This window comes from Canis lupus, chromosome 32, assembly GCF_003254725.2.
Source record: "Canis lupus dingo isolate Sandy chromosome 32, ASM325472v2, whole genome shotgun sequence".
Taxonomy (NCBI): Eukaryota; Metazoa; Chordata; class Mammalia; order Carnivora; family Canidae; genus Canis; species Canis lupus.
Window position 1 is genome coordinate 24218821 of NC_064274.1, and position 21192 is coordinate 24240012.

Genomic DNA, 21192 nt, shown 5'->3' on the forward strand with positions numbered 1-21192 from the left:
ACTTAAAAGTGGTCTATGGCTAAAAAAAAAAAAAATCAACTTGAAAGTCAATTAGGAATTCAGAAGCTGACAAACTGTTTATTCACGGCTGGCTTTCAAAGATAGGCCTACTAAAGCTATTATTTTGAGTATAGAATCAGAAGTAATTATTTTGAAAATAAAGCAAAAGAACAGTATTTCTTACCTTAAGATTACTAATTTCTCATTTGTAATTTGAATCCAAAATAGCTTTAACAGTATGATGTCTACCTTTAAAGAGTAGTTTTTTAAGTAAAAGAGGAAATGAAAAAAATTCACTCATTGGAAAATTGTATAGCTGGGTTGATATTTCTCAATGAAATGCTTAAATTACAGAATTAACAAAGTCAGAACATCTTCGGAAGGCATGCATTTCACTTGCAGTTTAGAGAAAAACCTTAAGTCAATAAACCATGTCCGAACTACGTATTAAAATGTTTATAAAAAAAAATCAAGCTTTAACATTTATTTTATATCTAGCTTTCCACATCTGTGTGCAGACAAGGAGTAAGATTGCACGTTAAGTGTAATAAGCAGTGCAAAATGTGTAAGTGGAGAAAAGTCACAGATGTGCTAGAAATCAAATACAAGATTTTAAGAAAGCAATGGACAAATCAAAAGAACTAGAAAAAAAAGAAGTAAAACTAACAGGATCAGGAAGGGTGAAGAATGATAATGCCCTTGTTACTACAGAAGTTAAATTAGTGGCACAGATAGCACTTATCAAACAAAAAATAATCCAATAGCATTAACTTTTATTCATTCATGTTAAGTAACCTGAAATGATATCTGTTGCATTTAAATGCTCATTAATGTAAATGGCTGAACAAATCCATTTCAATGGATATTCAATATCCCACATAGGTAAGTCACTTCAACACAGCCTCATGACAACTCCCACACCAAAACAGTACTTTATTTTTTGAATTTTGACTCATTATTACTCCCATGTTATGGTTTTCTCAGCTGTCAAGTGTACAAGGTGAAGAAAGAATTTAATAAGATGGGGGGTTGCACCTGGTAAATAAATTTCTTAAACTCCATATACATGTTTCAAAGCTGCTGGGTCCCAAGTCCATCTATGAACTCCAGGGCTGCAGTATCATGTGCAGCATACTAAAAGCTACACTATCCGAATAGCTTATTAATTCTGCATAAATCAGGTCAATCAATGTGTCAACCTGTAACAGACTGTGCACTTTTAACTGAACATGGCAAAATATTCACTCTTTTGAACTTTACATCATCATTTGATGTCAAACAATGAAGCAAATCCCAACAGTATATACAAAAACAGCTTTGCATTTACAAAAGATTGTTTCCCATACTGATTAATTCAGGCAGCTAACTCATTGGTTTATGCAACTTTATTGAAGAAAAATAAATCAATTACTAGCAGAGCTATTAGTTGATCACTCATCCATTGACAACTTTGCATCATTTATTCAGTGCTATATTAAACAGTGTATTGGAAGATAGATTAACTAATAGCTCCAAGCCTCCTAACAATTTAAATGAGAATTACAAAATGTTTGAGACCCTATTTTGGAATACAAAGGGTGTTTGACTTCCAATTTCCATTCTCTGTAGAACAAGAACAGGTCATTCCTTTATTGACATGCATAAAATACATCACATTTTCTGTTCTGCTGATGCTATAAATTCAATACCAATTCTCCAGCCACATCAGTTATGAGCATAAAGTATATCATGTAACCTCAAATCTCTAACAGTGGAAGGCTTAAAAAAAAAAAAAATCTGGATGCTAGAATAATGCTGCTTCCTTTGATGTGACAACTGAGCATCCATCTCCCTCCCCCTCAGATGAGTTCTTCAGCATGTTAGAGCAGTGAGGAATGAATGGTTTTAGTCTCATAACCAAGTTAGAGTGAAGACATTGGCCACATAATACACATGCTCCATTTTTAAAAAAATTCTGAATCTTGGGCAACTGTTCTCTTGTAACTACTTTACAGTTTCTAAAAGCAGTTATTGTCCAAAGCTGGAAGAACTTAAGTCTTCTCAGATGAGCATGTGAATGAATGGAGGGAGGTAAACAAAAAATAAAATTAAAAAAGATGAGGTCTGATAGGGGAGCAGCCGGATAAGAAAATCAAAAAAGGAACAGTAATTTAAAGTTTATTCCAGCTATAATGCAGGTTATTCTGACTTTAAGGTAGCATCACATGGCATACTTCTGAGTCCATTCCCGAGATATTCTGTTGTACCTGTAAATAAAGAAGATGTTATTTAAAAAGTCAAAGAATTCTTAATACTTAAAAATATTTCAATTTTACCTCCAGACTCATCATGGAGTCATCTCTCATGGTTATGATTAGAATTAAGCCAACAGGGAGAAAAAGCATTGGTATTCAAAGCAATGTGGGAAATGGAAATCTTAATGCTTCCAATGCAATGTTCTAATACACTGAAAGTTTAAGTATTAATAAACACAATCTAGTGGCACTGAGATTGGGGAGACTAACAAAAATTAGATCCTTTCTCTCCCCTACCGAGTTAAATGTTCTATTAGAGATTCTCTAATTAGTATCATTCTAACAAATTTTAACATTAAAAAAATTATTTTACAGTTCATCATGGATTTATGTCAGAATAGCACACACATTCTGTAACCTATAGAAATTTCCACCAAAGCTGGAACTAAACAATTTAATCTGAATCCTAGACCTTGAGAAATTACTAGCCTTGCGTAATACCAGGAAATACCTCTGAGATTTAAGCACAGGTAGAAGATTAGACACTGGGGAGGATGAAAAAAAGGAAATTTCAAGAGGGATGTGGGTGTGACTGGTATGTATGTGTTAATTATAACACTTATGTGTTACTTTTAGAAAGGGTGGTTACTGGAACAAGCCTCACTTGAGACCTGATGAACGGGAATCTCTACTAGGAGTATAACATGGGGGCATCTGTTTAGAAAGATCAACAGATAATTCACACATAAGCAAGGTTATTTATTACTGAGGAACATCACTAATATTGAGAAAGACTATCATTTTCTTCCTGTATTATATCCATGACATAGGCTACTTACCAAACAAAAAATATAGTGATAACTTTAAGAAATGAATATACATCAAAGGGGAGCGGAAGAGAACTTTTAGATTTGTATTTCCAGTTTAAACTTTCTAAAACATTAACTAGCTTCATTTCAAACCAAGAACCAACCATGGTTCGACCACATTTCTAAACTTTGGCATACAGTTCTCTCTACCATTCATGGTTACCTCATTTAAGGACACCCTCTCAAAAAGCCAGCACTTTAAAACAAAGGTTTCATTTAGCATACAGAGAGCCACAAAATATAGCTGGTATTAATGCATGCTTGTCAGTAATCAACATTTAGTTTAGATGCTGAGAGGCTTTATTAAATGTGTTTTTCCCTTACATTATTATTTCTTGGCCAAATCTGAACTAAATCACATTCCATATAGTACTGGTATAAAGGTTAAAACATAACAAATTTAAAATGTAATACCATTGTAATTTGAGAAAGATACTACTTATTAAACTTTAATTTCTTACTAGTGCTATATTTAACTGTTTTGCCATGCAAAAATACTCAAGAGCAATAATGACTACTTGGTATACTTTCACGCTAAACAGAGATCAAGCAGTTAAATGTACAGTTTTCAAAAAACTGTCCCATGTTACCTTTTTGTTAGTTAATACAGTGCCTTAAAGCATGCAGCACTCAAGTGCTGGCAGTACCATGAATAAGCGCACCATAGAGTGCAGATCCTCTTACCCTACAACATAGCGTATTTCTCTGTCCACTCTCTTGCTAACCTATTGTACCTAATTGAACAAGTACACTTAGCATTAATTATAACATACAACAAAGTTATAATGGTTGAAGTCGTACATAAAGATAATTCAAATATTTGAGAAATTTAGACCAAATTTTTATAGCAGTACCAGTATTTATTTCACAAACATAACTGGAGTAAAGAAAACTTTGCTTTCTTCCCAAAAACTTGTAAGTGACAAAGCCCTGAACATGTTAGAAAAATAAAATTTTAGAGGGGCTATTCACTGTCACATAAACGAAAACTTATTTTTTTAAAAATCCCATTTCAAAAAGTATCTTTCTGTACATCTTAACTATTATCTTACCAGAAATAAATCCTCAAATCTTCTTGGCATTGCCACAACTTACAACAGAGTGTAAGCCTAGCTCATTAAGAAAAACCACACTCTTTATGTTCCTTAAACTACTACATACTTACTTATCTCTGTCTGTTTTATAGATCCGTGCAATCTCTGGCACTAGGGGGTCATCTGGGTTTGGATCACATAGCAGTGAACAAATGGATAAAAGAACTGCAAAAAAAAAATATAAATAAATAAATAAATAAAATAAAAGCCTGTTACCCAGCATTGGGCATTTAGATAAATAAAAATGTATCTAAAAACATCTATTAAAAGCCTCAACCCTCAAAAGATTTTTTATTAGTTTATAACTTAATGTCAATGGGACAAAGCTCTGTAGAGATTTGCTCACAGAAGACAAACTCCTGATAAGTAAGGAATGCTAGAAATAGAGCTTTGTTGGATCTAGTACTGACCACCTATAAAAAACAAACTCAGGAGTTCTGACATTTTTCAAATGATGCTCTATTAGTTTATCCTTTTTAAAAAGTGGTATTAGAATTTAAGTAACTGGAGTTTCTTGGTACTTTGAGAGGAGGAAAAATCTAGCAAAGAATATGCAGGCAACATTAATGCAATATTATTTTCAGATGTTAGGCCTGATGAAAAATCCACTCTCAGGGAGCTTGGCTATGACTACTGATCTTGGGAGTTGTGTGTGCAAATCCCATGTTGGGAGTAGCAATTACTTAAATAAAGATGTATTTAAAAATTCATTCTCTGCCCTGCTCTCCAGAGTTACACAAAAATTCCAACTGCTCCACTGTTTTGTCTCCTTGAATTTATAAAATAACAGTATTAGTTAAATGAATGCTGAGATCCATCTCTATTACTAATTGAGCCTTCTCAACTCTAGTTCTTAGTCTGACCTGTTTAATATATAAACTTGGAAGATACCAAGCATTCCAGAGCATGTATCTAATTCATTTTGTATGCCTGTTATGTGCCACACACTGCAAAAGTGTTAACAAAGACTGGTCATGAAAATCTTCAAAGATAACAGTACCATATAAAATAGTAGTAACATAATATATTACAGCAAATATAATTTTAAACCCAAAGGCAGGAGGGCACACATATAAAATGCAACCCATATTTAACAGAAACCTAGTGCTGAGCTGTATTCCCAACAATCATAAACTTGGAATCTAGTATTAAGATATTCTTGATCCTGTATTTGTAGAGTATCTGTAATGTATCTGGTGTTAAGAGAGCTTGAGTTGCAAGGGAAATAGAATGTATCCCAAGAAGGTGAAAAATATCTAAAATTATGTCACGCTTGAAATTACAGCACCATACACCAAAACGGATTTTTCTTCTCCAGAAGACTTCAGATTCGTTTTACAAATATGTGAAACACTAGTCTGTTTTTTTTTGTTGTTGTTTTTTTAGCAACATTAAAAAAAACTCATTTTTTTGTTTGAATGCTAAGTCAACAACAAAAATCAAAATTTACGGGAAGGCAGACTTCCTTCAACTATGCAGTTTTGAGGTAGGGGATTATTTTTGGGGGGTGGGGTGGGGAAAAAGTAACACCACCATAGTCCTTCAAACCGGAGAAAGAACTCTATCTGGGATATTCTATCTGGGATATTCATGTGGAGACTGGACAACCTATTAGAGTTGTCACATAACAGGCCCTTATTAAAAAATACTGTAATAAACACACAAGAAAGCAAAATCAGAATATTCCTAGAATGGAAACCAAGATTTAAAAGCTCTATTAACTTTGCATATACCATTTTATAAAACGCAGCCAGTGAGATGTGAGTGGCCTAGGATTGGAAACTACTACTGAAATCTATTCAAGAAACTTTATTATTTGCAAATAATGCCTATATCCCATTTTGAATTTTAATGTTTCCCCCATCTTTAATCAATATGGCTGAAAGAGCAAAAATAATTTTTTTCTTCTCTACCTCTTACCAAAATGTTGGTATATGGAGGTTAAGTAGGCCCCAAAATAAAACTCCATTAAAAAATGAGAGCAGCTCAAGACTTTCTCTAAAAGTATTTTACCTTTAGAAATAGTTAAAGCAGGAGACCACTGTGATCTTAGAATATCGAGACAAATGCTGCCATTACTGTTAATATTTGGATGATAAATTCTTGTTGTAAATGCAACCTAAAATAAATTAAAAAAAAAAAAAAAAAAAAAAAAAAGCTTTTAGGTATTTTTCCAAAGTAAAAATAAAAGCATCCTAATCTGAAATAGAAGACTTTTAAAGCAAGGCTTAAAATACTGTCACACAAACACAAAATCAAAAGGCTGAAACCTATTTGTACACAAAAAGACTAAAAATTACAGAAAGTGGTTTGTATATTCTGATCAAGATATTTCAGGGGCTCCCTTTAATTAAAATAGAAAATATAACTTTGAAGCAAAAATTTTATTATCATGATATGGTGGGATATTCTGAAGGTTAACTTTGGCTTTACCATGTAATAATGTCAAAAAGAACACCATGAAAGGTAGTCAACATTAAAAAATAAAGGAACTTCAGAATGTAAACCAAACTTACAGATCAACGTATTTAGGGTATCAAGTTACAAAGTTATGTGTGTTAGTCTGCATTTCCACTGTACATAAAATACAAATGTGAATGATCACCAAAAGTGTTTCACTTAAAGTAGCCGTTATACTGCACCTATAACAGGACTGCAAAAATGGCTGAAGTGCCAATGTTTTTCTTTTTTTAAAAAAGATTGATTGATTGATTGATTCATTCATTCATTCATTCATGACAGACACAGAAAGAATGAGAAGCAGAGACACAGGCAGAGGGAGAAGCAGGCTCCATGCAGGGAGCCCAACACGTGGGAATGGGTCTCCAGGATCATGCCCTGGGCCGAAGGCAGCGCTAAATCCCTGGGCCACTGGAGCTGCCCCAATGTTGTTTTTCTGTTGTTATTCATATAGGTTGGATTTGTTAATTGCTCTGGACAGTCAAGGACCATATGCTTTTAATAACTGTAAACCAGTCCCCTCCATGCATTAAACTCTAAGTTTTGTTACATTTATTGTTATATATGCAAACATAAACCCCTGAAAAATAACCCATCTAAACCCCAACAAACAGCATAGACTGCAGCAATATTGGCAAATACACACGTAACTAAATACCTGAAGCCTACTATTGCAAAGGTTAAGAAAAATCTATATGAGCATAACAGGAAAAACTTTTTTTTTTCCCCACATAATGTATCACAACCTTGCATCAATGAGGGATAAGTCTGTTCTTATCTGGATTTACAAAGTTCAAATCCAGGTCTAACTGCTCTCTTAACTAGAGGTTAAAAGTCAGCATTCTGTATTGGTGACTCAATACACATATTTTTAACTTAATTATTCTTATTCACTACAGATACCCCAATTTAGCATTAATTATGTAGAACCTTGATTTCTAACTATACTCCTTTGAAATAAAGCACACATCTATACTAATGGATTTTGGTGAATACTTGCCTTAGGTGGTTTGAAGGGGTAGTCTGTAGGAAAATGAATTGTCAAAAAGAATACACCGCCTTGATATGGGCTGTCATTCTGTGAAAAGAAAAATTTGCTTAACTCTGATATTTAAAATATCACTGCGAAATAACCCATGTAACATTTCTATTTCCTAAGCATTTCTCGAACATGAACCAAAATTACCTGTTTATACTGCAATAAAGAGTATAAATTATTCCACAGTTCAGTTCGTATTACTAAACTACACAATCAAAATTTACTATAGAACAATGAACCCTTACTTTTACTTAGATCCAATTTTATGTAAGTCATCAAAGAATTGAAAAATTAACCAGAAACTCAAGTGTTCTAGATCTTGATTTTCACAGAGGAAAGTATACTTTGTAATAACGTCTATATATGGCATATCAAACTTGAATTTTAAAATAAGGTCTTATATTTATTTCTTCTGATGATAACCACATACACATATATGGGCTTTGTACTTAAAACACACCACTCTGATGATCACTTTGGCAAACCAAAATGTTAGCTATTGCAGGTTAACCTTTAACTATCTTCACAGGAGAAGCAAAACAGAAACAAAACAGGTTTTTAACAAAAGTTTAATTCCCAAATAGCTCATCAAAAATTCTCAGTTTTTGAAAGTTTATTTTTTAAATATTGTCTACACACAACATGGGACTCAAATTCCTGATTCTAAAATTGAGTCACAAGCTTTTCCAACCCAATCAGCCAGGAACTTCTCAAAATTCTCATTTAAAACCATGATTTTGGGATCCCTGGGTGGCGCAGCGGTTTGACGCCTGCCTTTGGCCCAGGGCGCGATCCTGGAGACCCGGGATCGAGTCCCACGTCTGGCTCCCGGTGCATGGAGCCTGCTTCTCCCTCTGCCTGTGTCTCTGCCTCTCTCTCTGTGATTATCATTAATTAAAAAAAAAAAAAAAAAAAAAAAAAGATTAAAACCATGATTTTTTTTTTTTTTTAAAGATCTGAGAGAGAGAGAACAGGAGGGAAGGACAGAGGGAGAGTCTTAAACAGACTCTGCTGAACACGGAACCTGACTTCGGGTTCAATTCCAGGTCCCTGAGGTCACAACCTGAACTGAAACCAAGATTTGGATGCTTAACTGTGTCCCCCAAGGGACCCCCGAAACCATGGAATATTTTTCTTCAAAAGCATACTGAATTTTCCACAACAAATCAATACACAGGATTACTAGATCTGGAAAACAACATATAACATTTTCTCTTCCACTTCAACAGAAAAATAGAAATTTTCAGGCTATAGCACCACTCTTCCTCCTTTGTTGATTATAATTGGAGTATGAAGAACTCTCTTAAATATCACACAAAGTTAGTATGAAGTAGCATTTGGAAAACACTACTTGCTAGAATCTTACATTTTACCAGGAAAAAGACAGAATTGTGTTCCCATTTTACCTATAAATAAAAATGGGACTTGAAGGAAAAACTTAGGTGGTAGAAGACAGAACCAAGATTGAAACCAGGGCTTTTAAAAACATTTTTTTAAAAAAGAGTTTGAGAGAAAGAGACAGCACACAGAGGAGGAAGGGGCAGAAGGAGAGGGAGAGGGAGAAGCAGACTCCCTGCCAAGCAGGGAGCCCGTTGCAGGGCTCAGTCACAGAACCCTGGGATCATGAACTGAGTCCAAGGCAGATGCTTAACCAACTAAGCCACCCAAGTGCCCCCAAATCCAGGTCTTATAAAGATCACTGGTCAACATGGATTAGAGAGTGATGACAAAGGACAGTGACCTTGTCAAAAACTTTCACCTTAAAGTTGAAGAAAATATGAAAACTGCCTATGGATATGCAAAGAAGCCACCTGACAAGGTCTTTGAAAATGTATAGTAACTGAGTTATTACCAACATCCATTTCTCTACATTCAAGAGAGTATGTGTGTAGTGCTAACATGAGCCTTTTACAATGCCCATTCTGGTATCAGCCAAGTAAAAATGTTTTCAGATCTGAAACTTTAAAATATAGCTCATTTAATTCCCAGCCCTTTGTAAAATAGTTTAATAACAGTTGAATTAATCTAACTTCATTCTATAGACCAGGCACATATAAAGGATATAGAGAACAATTTATCTTGATGGGATAATTAACATTCTGGTAAAGAGACATGAAATAAAATGTTGCAAGTAAGAAAAATGAACAGGAGATACCTGCAACTTGAAGGAAAAATGTCAATTTACTGATAAAGTTCAAAGAAACATTCAACTAGTATAATCTGAGTCCTTTTTACTCCAAAGCTCTTTCTTTTCCTATTGTCTAAAAACTTTAATTCAAAAAACAACACTGAAAAGTAGGATATTAAAAGTACAGAAAAAAACAAAGCACAGAATATGATCTAAATTTATTAGATTAGCATTATCTTTGTTAACAGCTACAATGACTAGCAATAGATGCTTCAAATGGCATATGCTTTTACAAAATAAACTAATATGGAAAATGTACAATGTACAATAAACAAGTTTAGGGTAATTTTAAATAGTGAAAGTTTTTATAAAACCAAATCATGAAGTTCTAAGTTTACATTCCAAGTTTCATATAATCGCAAGTGCTGTATTGGACGGCTTCTGAATAAAGGCAATCTAATGGTAAGATTTAGTTTTTATTTTTTTTTAAAGATTTATTCATTTGACAGAGCAAGAGAGCACAGGCAGGAAGAGAAGCAGAATTCTCATTGAACATGGAGCCCAACGTGGGGTTCGATCCCAGGATTCTGGGATCATGACTTGAGCTGAAGGCATGTGCATAGGACTAAGCCACCCAAGCACCAGGCCCCTAATGCTAAGATTTAGGGAAAGTCAAATTTCCTTTTTTTTTTTTTTTTTTAAAGATTTTATTTATTTATTCATTCATGAGAGAGAGAGAGAGAGAGAGGGAGAAAGCAGGCTCCACTCCATGCAGGGAGCCTAATGTGGGACTCAATCCTAGGACTCCAGGATCACGCCCTGGACCGAAGGCAAGTGGTCAACCGCTGAGCCACCCAGTTGTCTTGCCAAATTTCATTTGTTCAAAAAAAGAACATACAGAAGGAACAATTCAACCCTACATTCTTTCAACTCAGAGGAAAAGCTGGTAAAAATCACAAAATCCTGAGGTAACCGAACTATTATATCTAAAAATTGAGGCTCTGTATCAAATTTACTATAAATTGAAAGCAGAACTCTGGTGGCTCAGTGATTTAGCACTGCCTTCGGCCCAGGGCATGATCCTGCAGACCCAGGATCAAGTTCCACGTCGGGCTCCCTACGTGGAGCTTGCTTCTCCATCTGTGTCTCTCTGCCTCTCCTGAATAAATAAAAAATCTTAAAAAAAAAAAAAAAATTGAAAGCAAACAAAATAAAGCAAAAAGGAATACTTTGATCAGTCAGTTGACCCAAATCTTAGAAATCCAGAATTTTATTAGATCTCTTCTTTAGAAACCTTCTACACCCTGGTTTTAACTCCCATCAATCCAAAGTCACTCCTTCTCAGTGTCTGTACTCCTCCCCCAGGGCAACCATTAAGTTGCCCAGATCCATCTTCTGCTTTTATCTCCTGACCCATACTTATTTTGGCAACTCTTTAATTTTTCTTTAGTATAGTTATTAGTTCCAAGACATATATATTCAAATGCCTATAAATATTTATTTCTGGATGTTTCCTGTGTCCAAAACACAAACCACAAACTCTTCATTAATCAAAGTAGTTATTAATCTTAAAGACCCTTAAAGTTTCTTGAACTAGCTAGCTTCCTTCCTCTCCTTTATGCCCACTGCCACTACTCTGCGTTCAAGATCTTACCAGTTTTTGTTTATAATTACGGCAATGTCTTACTTCTGGTATTCCTTCCTTCACTCTTTCTCTTCTCATTTATCCCCTGCCCCAATGCTGAAATTGTCGTAAAATACAAGTTACACCCCTGCTTGAAATCTAGTACAGCTTTCAAGATAAACTGCAAACTCCTAAGGACACAAGGTGCTTTATGATCTCTTTCCCACTAAATACAGTTGGTCTCATCTTCCACCTCGTCTCCTGTATATGTTCTCTTTACTGCACTTAAAATATTTCACACCTCTTTTTTCTATTATTTCTTTCTTCTAACTTGAAATATTCTTATCTGCATCCTTATCTTCTTCATCTCTAGGACCCTACCTATACTGTAGGATCCATCTCAAGCTTACATGTCCTTAAAAAAGATAATACTGCCTTTCCTTTAGTTCAAAATCCTGTTGTCCTTCTTTTATACCTTTCCGTGCACAGTTATACTATTCAACATGCTTGTAACTTATTTACTTTTATTTCCCTCTTCCTCTAGACTACAAAGTTCCTTAAAAAGGGAAGAGTTTGGGATCCCTGGGTGGCGCAGCGGTTTACCGCCTGCCTTTGGCCCAGGGTGCGATCCTGGAGACCCGGGATCGGATCCCACGTCAGGCTCCCAGTGCACAGAGCCTGCTTCTCTCTCTGCCTGTATCTCTGCCTCTCTCTGTCTCTGTCTCTCTCTCTCTGTGTGACTATCATAAATAAATAAAAATTAAAAAAAAAAAATAAGGGAAGAGTTTTCACGGATCATTAGCCTTTATAGGAACTGACAATACATTTAAAATTAGTTGAAAAAATAACCCTTAATGGACCAATAAGACAATACCTATGAACCAGTTAGTTGACTTCAGATGGTTTTTGCAGCTGATTCTGCTCAGACCAAGGCCTAAGGTTACATTGTATTACCCTCAAAATGGTACTTTCTACTATGGCTGTATCATAGTATCAGTGTGGTTCTCCTAATAATTTCAAAATATTTTCCTGCTAGCTCCATCTCCAACTGAAGAAAAATCAAGTGTATAAATATCAGGTAAGGAGTTAATTTCTAATTGCATCGTTAATGGGAACTGCCCTTAATACAAAAAAACAAAATCATAAAAACCAAAGCTTAAAAACCACATAACCAGCAATGCTATCAATTCCTTCAAAGGTTTAGTTTAGTATTTGTGCTTCCAAAGTATCCTACCTTCAGAAAGAATAAGTCAGTTCAAATAGTTATTAGAAAGAAGCATTTCTGCCTCATAAACTTAATGATTAAGAGTATTTCCAGACTACAGTACACTAAATTCAATAGTTAACTCTGTATTAAAACAAATTAGATGCTCCATTTCTTAGTCAGGAACCTTTACTTATGTGGCACTACCAATCACTTTTACTGACCTAGAAGAAGTACTCCAAAGCAAAAGTACGTTTGTAACCATTTATTCTTTCAGCAAATGTGCAAATATATGTGTTGTTATACCACCAATGGCCCTATGTTTTAGCTCATTTATCTGCATGTCACTTACTAACAAAATAAAGCAATTATTTATCTAATTGAACTGTGATATTTTATCATAAAAATGCGATCAAAAGCCAAAATAAGAATATGAGGTATTTCATTGATGACTCTATAAGTAAGGGTAATTGTTAACTACTTGCAAGTTCACATCTAAACAGGTGCTTACTTAAATAGTTTTTGCTTTTGTTAATCAGAATATTTAAGTAGTTCTGATAATCAAGTATTTGTTTTTAAAAGCAGAAAACGGTCATTCACAGTTGCTAAAAAAATTTACAAGGAATAGCTATAATCTGAAATAGGTATAAAACAAGTGAAAAATGTTTTCTGAAAATAAAAGCAAACTAAGTAAACAGTTACAAAAAGGTCAGGATAAGCAATCTCCTTTTTATTCTCAGGAAAATTGCTAGCATAAACTACTTACTTATACTTCACTTTCATTTACTGTAAGTATATTCCTTACCTTTTGAAAAGACAGTTCAAAAAAACCGTGAAGTCTCAAAGTCCAGCAGGAAAACATCACACTGGTTTCAAAGAGTTGGTTTATTATGCCCAATTAGAAATCTTGATTACCAACTCTTTAGTGCTTAACACCGACAACTAATTTTTTATAAATAAGGCCATCTTGAAAGCACCCTCTGGATCGAAGATGAGCTTTTACTTGGTAGAAATACTAAGGTATTTTACTGAGTACTCTGCTTTGAAAATTGGTAATCTATGAGAAAATTCTAAAAACTATAAATCTAAGTGCCTACAGAAACTAGGTAGGCAAAATTAAGTTGATAGGAATACTATGAGACACAGACTCCATATAAAAAAGGGAGGTAGTTGCTACTCCACCCCAAGCCATTAATGCAGTGCAATGAAGGCCTGGTAGAGGTTTTTATGTGAAGACTGCCAACTTTTAGAATGTTCTGGGGACCAAACTGGGTAAAAGCCACACTAACTATGTGCATTTAAAAGAAGTAACAATTTTGCTACCCAATAATAAAAGGAAGCATTTTTAAAGCAAAATAAAATTTACCACAGCTAAATATCACCCCACTCTACCACCATCACCAAGTTTAACTTAACTGGATTCACAATCTCCTTACCTTTAGGTCCTAACATTTCATAATTACTCTAACTCATCCCTGCTATGATTTCCCATAAAATTTCTCCTACTAAGTGCTTCATTCATGTATCACTTACTTCCCACTTTATCACTGTTTTAATTGCCTGTATTTCCCAGTAGATTTTTAAGTTCCCTAAAGAATGAGAGGGATCATATCTATCCTTAATGGCTGACAACACAGTGGGGTAATCACACTAAGATAGAAAAAAAGATTAGTTATCAAAATCTGAACTACGAAATAAATACTTATTGATCCAACTCATTAACTGGCTAACTTTTCCAAGATCATTTCTCCATTTAGAATGATAGACATCCATTATTGACCATTATCTCACCAAGTACATTATTGACACATGTTGAGATTAAACCACCAAAAGGGAAGGGGGCAGATTAAGACATACATATAATTTAGAATAGAAATCCTCAAGTGCCTTCCAAATCAAAAAACATTAAGTATTGTGCAAGATACAGTCTTACCCCAGGTTGTTTTACTGCGTTCTAATTCTGTGAAATTCTTAGATGGTATCCATAATTCTGAATATTCAATTATCCAGCATATACAGTTTCTTATCTACCCAGGATAGAAAGGAATTTTGCTGTATTCAAAATATCACTTTCTACCTAAAAATATTCAAGTTTTGCAAAAAACTAAAGTTCTATAGAGAATCAAGTATCAAAGTAATACAACAAAAACTTAGATTTTCGGCAGCAACAAGAATAAGATCTTTGAGTAACACCATGGAAGAGTTAGTAAGTTAATTGGCTCTATAAAAGAAGCTCTGTGACAATGTTTTACAACATTACTATAAAAGAAAACTAGTATAAAGTGAAAAAAACATTTTGATAGGTCAGAAATGTTATATTCTAGAACCTGAAATCAGGGACACACAGCAAATGTTAACAAATGACTAATTCATTAAGTTATTGTGCCTTTCAAAAGCAGTACAACCATGGCAATTCCAAAATGGTACTACAATGTAATAAATGTAAGACACGTAAGTGAAATACAACTAGGTCAATACTGAATTTTTAATTAAAAGCAAAAAATTTTGATTCTTAATACTTACAGGTCCCATAATTGTGGCTTGCCAATGAAACACTAGGAAACAAACAAAACAACTGTTATCTAAAAATGGACAAGATTGTTTGAAATTAGCTGTTAAAATCAACTTGAGAGTTACTTACTATCATCCCCAACTGGACCTGCAGAACATTGTGCTGGAGGGTCACGGGCCAAATCACTAAGTTCCTAGATCAAAACAGAAAATCATGGGTTATGTAACCATAATAAAAAAAACACAAGCAAGCAGAGGGTCAACTGTTTATTTTCACTCCATCCTTTAAGGAACATACAGAGTTCACATCAATACATTCTAATAAAAGAGAGAAAACCTAAGTAACTATGGTCCAGATCCTGGGACATTAGTAGGCATAGATATAAAAATTTGTTATACCAATAAAAGCTGTCCAAAACAAAAAAACTCTTATCAGATACTTTCATGGCCTAAGAACTTAGACAAGGCAATTTTCAACATTCATGTTGTTTGCTGAACTTTCTGGACATCTCAGAGGCCCTTGTTTTTACTATCTTAAATCCTGTTATTTCTGAACCACACTATGCACAGACCTCACTTTCCACTTGAAAAATCTCTCATGGGGTGAGGTAAGTATCCTTTTTGGTTTGATCTTATTCCTGCAACACAACCATGTCTTTTATACAATGCTCAGTAAAATTACAACTCTGAAAGTGCCTGATGTTTGCTCTTAGTAAAACAGGCAGTTTCCAAAATTACATATTACCTTTTATTTACAAATATATTCTTAGCTCTTCCATGACCTGTACATAATATGGATAATGTAATAAGAACTGTTTCCTTACGTTTTTAAAGATGATGTAACTGCATCTATATATATGCCTATATATAAATCTCTATAGGGATTTACAGAACCATGAGGTAATAGTGGGTTTCTAAGAAAAAGGTGGAAATACAAGATACTGCAGGAAGACAACCAGAGCAAAAACTTGCCTCTACCATATGATTGAAATGCACTTCAGGAAATAGCTAATGTTTTAGGAATGCTCAATCTAGATTCATCCCATTAAGAAACAAACAATGCAGAAGAACTGTCCTGTGGTAATCATTTCACAAAATACATATATCAAAATATTATGTGGTGTATCTAAGCCAAAAAATGTTACAGGTCAATTTTATTTCAATAAAACTGGGGTGTGGAGGGGGGATTGTTCTGATAAACCCTATTAACTTGCATCTGAAACTCATACCATATCTGCTTTTAAGATTATCAAAGCATCCAGAGATACAGGATTCACAACCTTAGGATAATGGAGTATCAGATCATTTATGCTGGTCTTTGTAAATATATACCTTCAAATGTTCAACATATTTAAAAAATGGGAGAAAATTTATTCCAATTCACCGTTGATCCTCACCAGTAGGAATTACAGAAACTCTTGACTGAAAGTTAAAAACAACTGCTTAAAAGAAACTATGTATGGTTTTAGCTTAAAAATAAAAGCAGAAATGAACACCTGTGTATCAAATAATTTTGAACCAGTAATTTTTTGGAAACTATACTTCTTTGAAAATAGAAATGTAAAAAAAAAAAAAAAAAAAAAGAAAAAAGAAATGTACTTGCAACTTGAATTAATCAACTAGCCATTATCAAGCAAATTACTTTGTCACAGATAGACCAGATGAGTTTTCGTATGATATTTATTTACATCTCATAATCAGCCACTTTTGTTATGATGGAAATCTACTTTGAAACCATCTCAAGGTATAAAAATTTTACTGAAGGTAAGAATCAGGTAATCTAAAAGAATTGTAACTAAAATGAACAGAGAATCTCCCATGTCCCAAAGCTTATACAACAAAATTTTTTTTTTTTTTTTTTACAAATTCTTTTGTTTAACTGGCCAACCAAGAAACGATACCAAAAGCTAACTTATTCAGTCTAATTCCCTCTTTCCTTCAGGAACATAGGGTTCAAAAAAAGGCCTATTTTAAGGTTAAAAACTTACCTGTTTCAAACTATCCCCTCCCTCTTTTTCCAGATATTTACCTCTTAGTTTCTTACAGTGATCTACCCCAAATTATGTTACTTGTTTGAAATGCCCGAGGGGGAAAAAAAAAAAATCTAGCCGTTATTTTTAAATAAAAACCAATCCAATGATGGTTGATCTAACAAAATAGCCAAGTGACCTTGAAACAACTTCATTATAAATACAACTGTAGGCATCTCTAAAGTTGATCTAGAATACATAATATCCTGTTTGAAAATCACACGTTTTAATTATGAAGAATCTAAGAAATGATTTCTTATAGAAGAAAAGTTTTCAGGCACAGTATTTATAAATCATTAAAACCTTTATGTGCTGGCATTATTACTCCAGAGTGAAGGTCTAATTTCAGCTCTTCCCCCCAATAATTTTAGGATCTTGGTCTCAAATAATTTATAAATGTCTTATTTTCCAAGTTCTCCATGAACAAGACACCTCTGAAGTAATAATCAAAGATCTAAAATTAGGCCAATTACCTTATGTACTAAAATCTACTTTAAATGCAACGTTGAAAAAAAATGACAAGTTATTTTAAGGATCAAAAATAGGTCTTGGGATGTCTGGGTGGTTCAGCGGTTGAGCATCTGCCTTTGGCTCAGGGCGTGATCCCGGAGTTCCAGGATTAAGTCCCACATCCAGCTCCCCAAAGGAAGCCTGCTTCTCCCTCTGCCTCTCTTTCTCATGAATAAGTAAAATCTTTAAAAAACAAAAAACACGTCTTCTGAATCATGTACCAGCATTCACCTTTAACATAACAAGTAATTCTCATGACATTATTATGCTCGTAGCATAAGCAAATGAGATTATAGAGTGACTTAGCGAGGAAAAATATGAGAGAGCATAGTCACAAGTCATCCTAGACACTTCTATATAGGACATTTTGTCTACTCAATAAACCATCTTACTCTTTCATGAAAATGCTTTCCCTTACTCCAAACATGTGATTGTAGTGTTTAGTTAATGGTGGCTGCTAATCACCCATTACTCAGACAGAGGACTAATCGCAGAATTTTGTTCCTTCAGCCTGTAATTAGCTCAAAGGGTTGGAAAGTAACCCTAAACCAGGACCTGACCTAATCAAGTCCACCCATCTCTGCCTGGTTTTTCAAATTGAAGCTGGAACACTTCTTTCTCTAAATCAGAAGCTGTAAAGATGTGACCAAGAGCTGTTGGCAGGCATGTGCCTTGAAATTACATGGTGAATCCAAAGAAAAAGAGACCACATTGGGCAGCAGAGATAATAAGGGCTGACTTGGCATATACACATGCAATTTTAGTCCCTGAGGTTGTAGCTTGCTCTGGGGTTCCTAAAGCTATTTCCTTTGATCGTTAACCACTCCAGTTTCCTTCTAATAAATCCAAAGGGGGGAAAAAAACGGAAGAGTGAAGAGACCCATTCTAAGTAGAGCTACTACTGGCACCCATATAGACTTTATCCCACCTAAAGCACAATGTAATGCTCAAGTCATGTATTTTAAGAAAGAAATCTAAATGAAGCAGTCTTAAAATTAAGCTAGAAGGCGCAGTCATGTGTCTTGTCTAACAACTTTTAATCTAATCAGAAACTAGACGTTAATTTAAATCCATTTCTAAAATGAAAAGTGTAATATCTGCTATTCAAGTTTCACCATCAAAACATTCATTCGCAAGACTGCATTTCTGGCATCAAGCATGTTAGGTTTGAATATACCAAGATAAAACATGAATGCATTCCCCAAAAGACTCAATATAAAATAAAGTAGGCACAATGCAAAAACAACAAAAAAAACCAAACCACACTTTAGCAGCTTAACATGCTTAAAATAAAAGCATTCACATGCTTTGTGAATCCTAAAAAGGTACCCACTAACCTTGCCTGTGTTTAAAAACAGTGACAACTGAGCTAGGTCTTGATGGAGGGCTAAGCATTCCAAACAGAAACTCATTCAAAAAGTGTAAAATACAGGCTATAAACATTTGCTTATAGTCTGGCATACCAGAAACACAACAGGGTATACAAGTAAGGAAGTAGCACATGTGGCCAGAAATCGTTAACCACGACTGGATCTTTCATGAGCTTTGAGTATGTCCAAGAGTATCCCAAAGGCAATGTCAACCACCGATAGTGGTTTTTTTTTTTTTTTTAATTTATTTTTTTTATTTATTTATGATAGTCACAGAGAGAGAGAGAGAGAGAGGCAGAGACACAGGCAGAGGGAGAAGCAGGCTCCATGCACCGGGAGCCCGACGTGGGATTCGATCCCGGGTCTCCAGGATCGTGCCCTGGGCCAAAGGCAGGCGCCAAACCGCTGCGCCACCCAGGGATCCCTTTTTTTTTTTTTTAATTGAAGATCTACCCACTCGTTTGGGAGAGTACGTGTGCAGGGGGGGGGTGGGGAATTCAAGCAGACTCCACACTTAGCAGGTAGTCCCTATTTGGGGCTCAGTCTAAGGACCCATGAGATAAAGACCTAAGCTGAAACCAAGAGAAGATGCTCAACCAACTGAGCTACCCAGGCACCCTGAACCATGGATAGTTTTTAAGCAGGAATAAGACATCATATTTGGTTTTTATTATTTTTTAAGATGTATTGGCAATAGTACACTAGAAGAGATTCTTTTAATTTTTTAAATTATTAGGTGATATCGTAGAAGTACCCATGAGTCTATGTACCCAGCCTGTCAGTTAAGTAAAGGTTAGCATTTTTACACTTTCTTCATATTAAACAACAAAACAAAACTTGTGGATATAATTGAAGATAGCTCACATACTCCCCAAATTCCATTCCCTTTCCCCCACAGGAGCTAACAGATTAGCCCAAATTTGGCTTCCACTATTTCTCCATATTTTTATGTGCAACTAGATCTGTACCTTTTCACATATAGCATTGTTTTGTAGGGCCTCAAATTTTAAGCGATGTAAAAACGATCTATATATATAAACCTAGGTCTGTATCTCTGTTATGTATCATTCAGAGCATTGGCTCTTAATGCTATTTGTGACTAGGACTTCTAAGACTCTAAGTGCTTTCTATCTCCTAAAATACACGTTATGCTACCCAAAATTTTAATTTGTGGGGCTATCACTCACTCAACCCCATATTGTAGAAATTCCTAATACAAACAACAGAGAAGTAGATAACATTAGGAACTACAGCAGTAGTTCAGGTAAGAGAAGAACATGAGAACTAAGTCATGGAGAATGAAAAAAGGATCTTAAATACCAAGCATTTTACCCTTTCAACAATCTTAGGGAAACAGGCCTTATTTCTATTTATGTCAGAGCCCCCTACTAGAGGAAAGATTGCATTCAAGTGTAGGACATACTAAGCTTTAAGGATGGGTCAGAAAACAAAGTAGTTTATCTACCAGATGCTTGAAAATTAGAGGTCTAGGAATAGATTTCAAAATGGCTGCTTTTTCAAAAGGGTGATCTTGATACAGTATTTGGCAAACTGAAGAAAAAAATTTCAACTGTACCAACCCAACTCTCCATTATACTCAAGGAATAAATGCCCCAGAATGAATGATATGGAATACAGGTTTCCTAAGGATCAGTTCCTCTACAATCAGTGTGAACCTAGCATTACCTAGCCTTTAAATTAAAGCCACTGAGAAAATAATTATCGGTTCCATTCCAGGAGGAAACTGTATTTACTGGACTGAAGATCAATTTTCAATGAAGCCCCTACTCAAAAATTTTTCAAAATTGTCTTTGGTTTTAACCTTATGCTTTAGATCCTAAAAGTTTCACATGCTTTAGGGACAAAAACAATTTGCAAAATTATACAAAGAACTGAAAAAGTTAGCTCTTTGCTTCATAGTAGAGAGGACCACAGCCAAGGACCAAAGAGAACAGCTCACATACAGCACCTGTAACGTCTTCATACTGTTAACCACTCCTTTCCCCAAGAAGAGGATTACTAAGGTGGGCTCTCAGCCAACTATTAAGACCACTAAAATAGCATAGAGGTTGGCAGGGAGGCTGTCACACACTAGGAGTTGCTAATGTCTCCACTCATG

General features: G+C 34.8%; 1 protein-coding gene across 14 annotated transcripts in view; it reads right to left on the bottom strand.

Moving 5' to 3' along the window:
- Positions 1 to 753: 753 nt before the first annotated feature.
- The window catches only part of UBE2D3 (ubiquitin conjugating enzyme E2 D3), a 30943-nt gene continuing 10504 nt past the window's right edge, over positions 754 to 21192 (bottom strand). For 7 of the 14 annotated variants that reach the window (XM_035709641.2, XM_049104937.1, XM_035709640.2 and 4 more), the window contains 7 exons: positions 15294 to 15357; positions 15176 to 15207; positions 7658 to 7735; positions 6211 to 6316; positions 4269 to 4362; positions 3788 to 3837; positions 2142 to 2246 (listed from right to left, as the gene is read on the bottom strand). In XM_035709641.2, coding sequence (XP_035565534.1) covers positions 3789 to 3837; positions 4269 to 4362; positions 6211 to 6316; positions 7658 to 7735; positions 15176 to 15207; positions 15294 to 15357 — 423 coding nt within the window. In that variant the 3' untranslated portion in view covers positions 2142 to 2246; position 3788. Of the gene's footprint in view, positions 2247 to 3787; positions 3838 to 4268; positions 4363 to 6210; positions 6317 to 7657; positions 7736 to 15175; positions 15228 to 15293; positions 15358 to 21192 lie in introns of those variants that run through there. The other 7 variants (XM_025423022.3, XM_035709645.2, XM_025423048.3 and 4 more) reach the window with 2 other exon arrangements.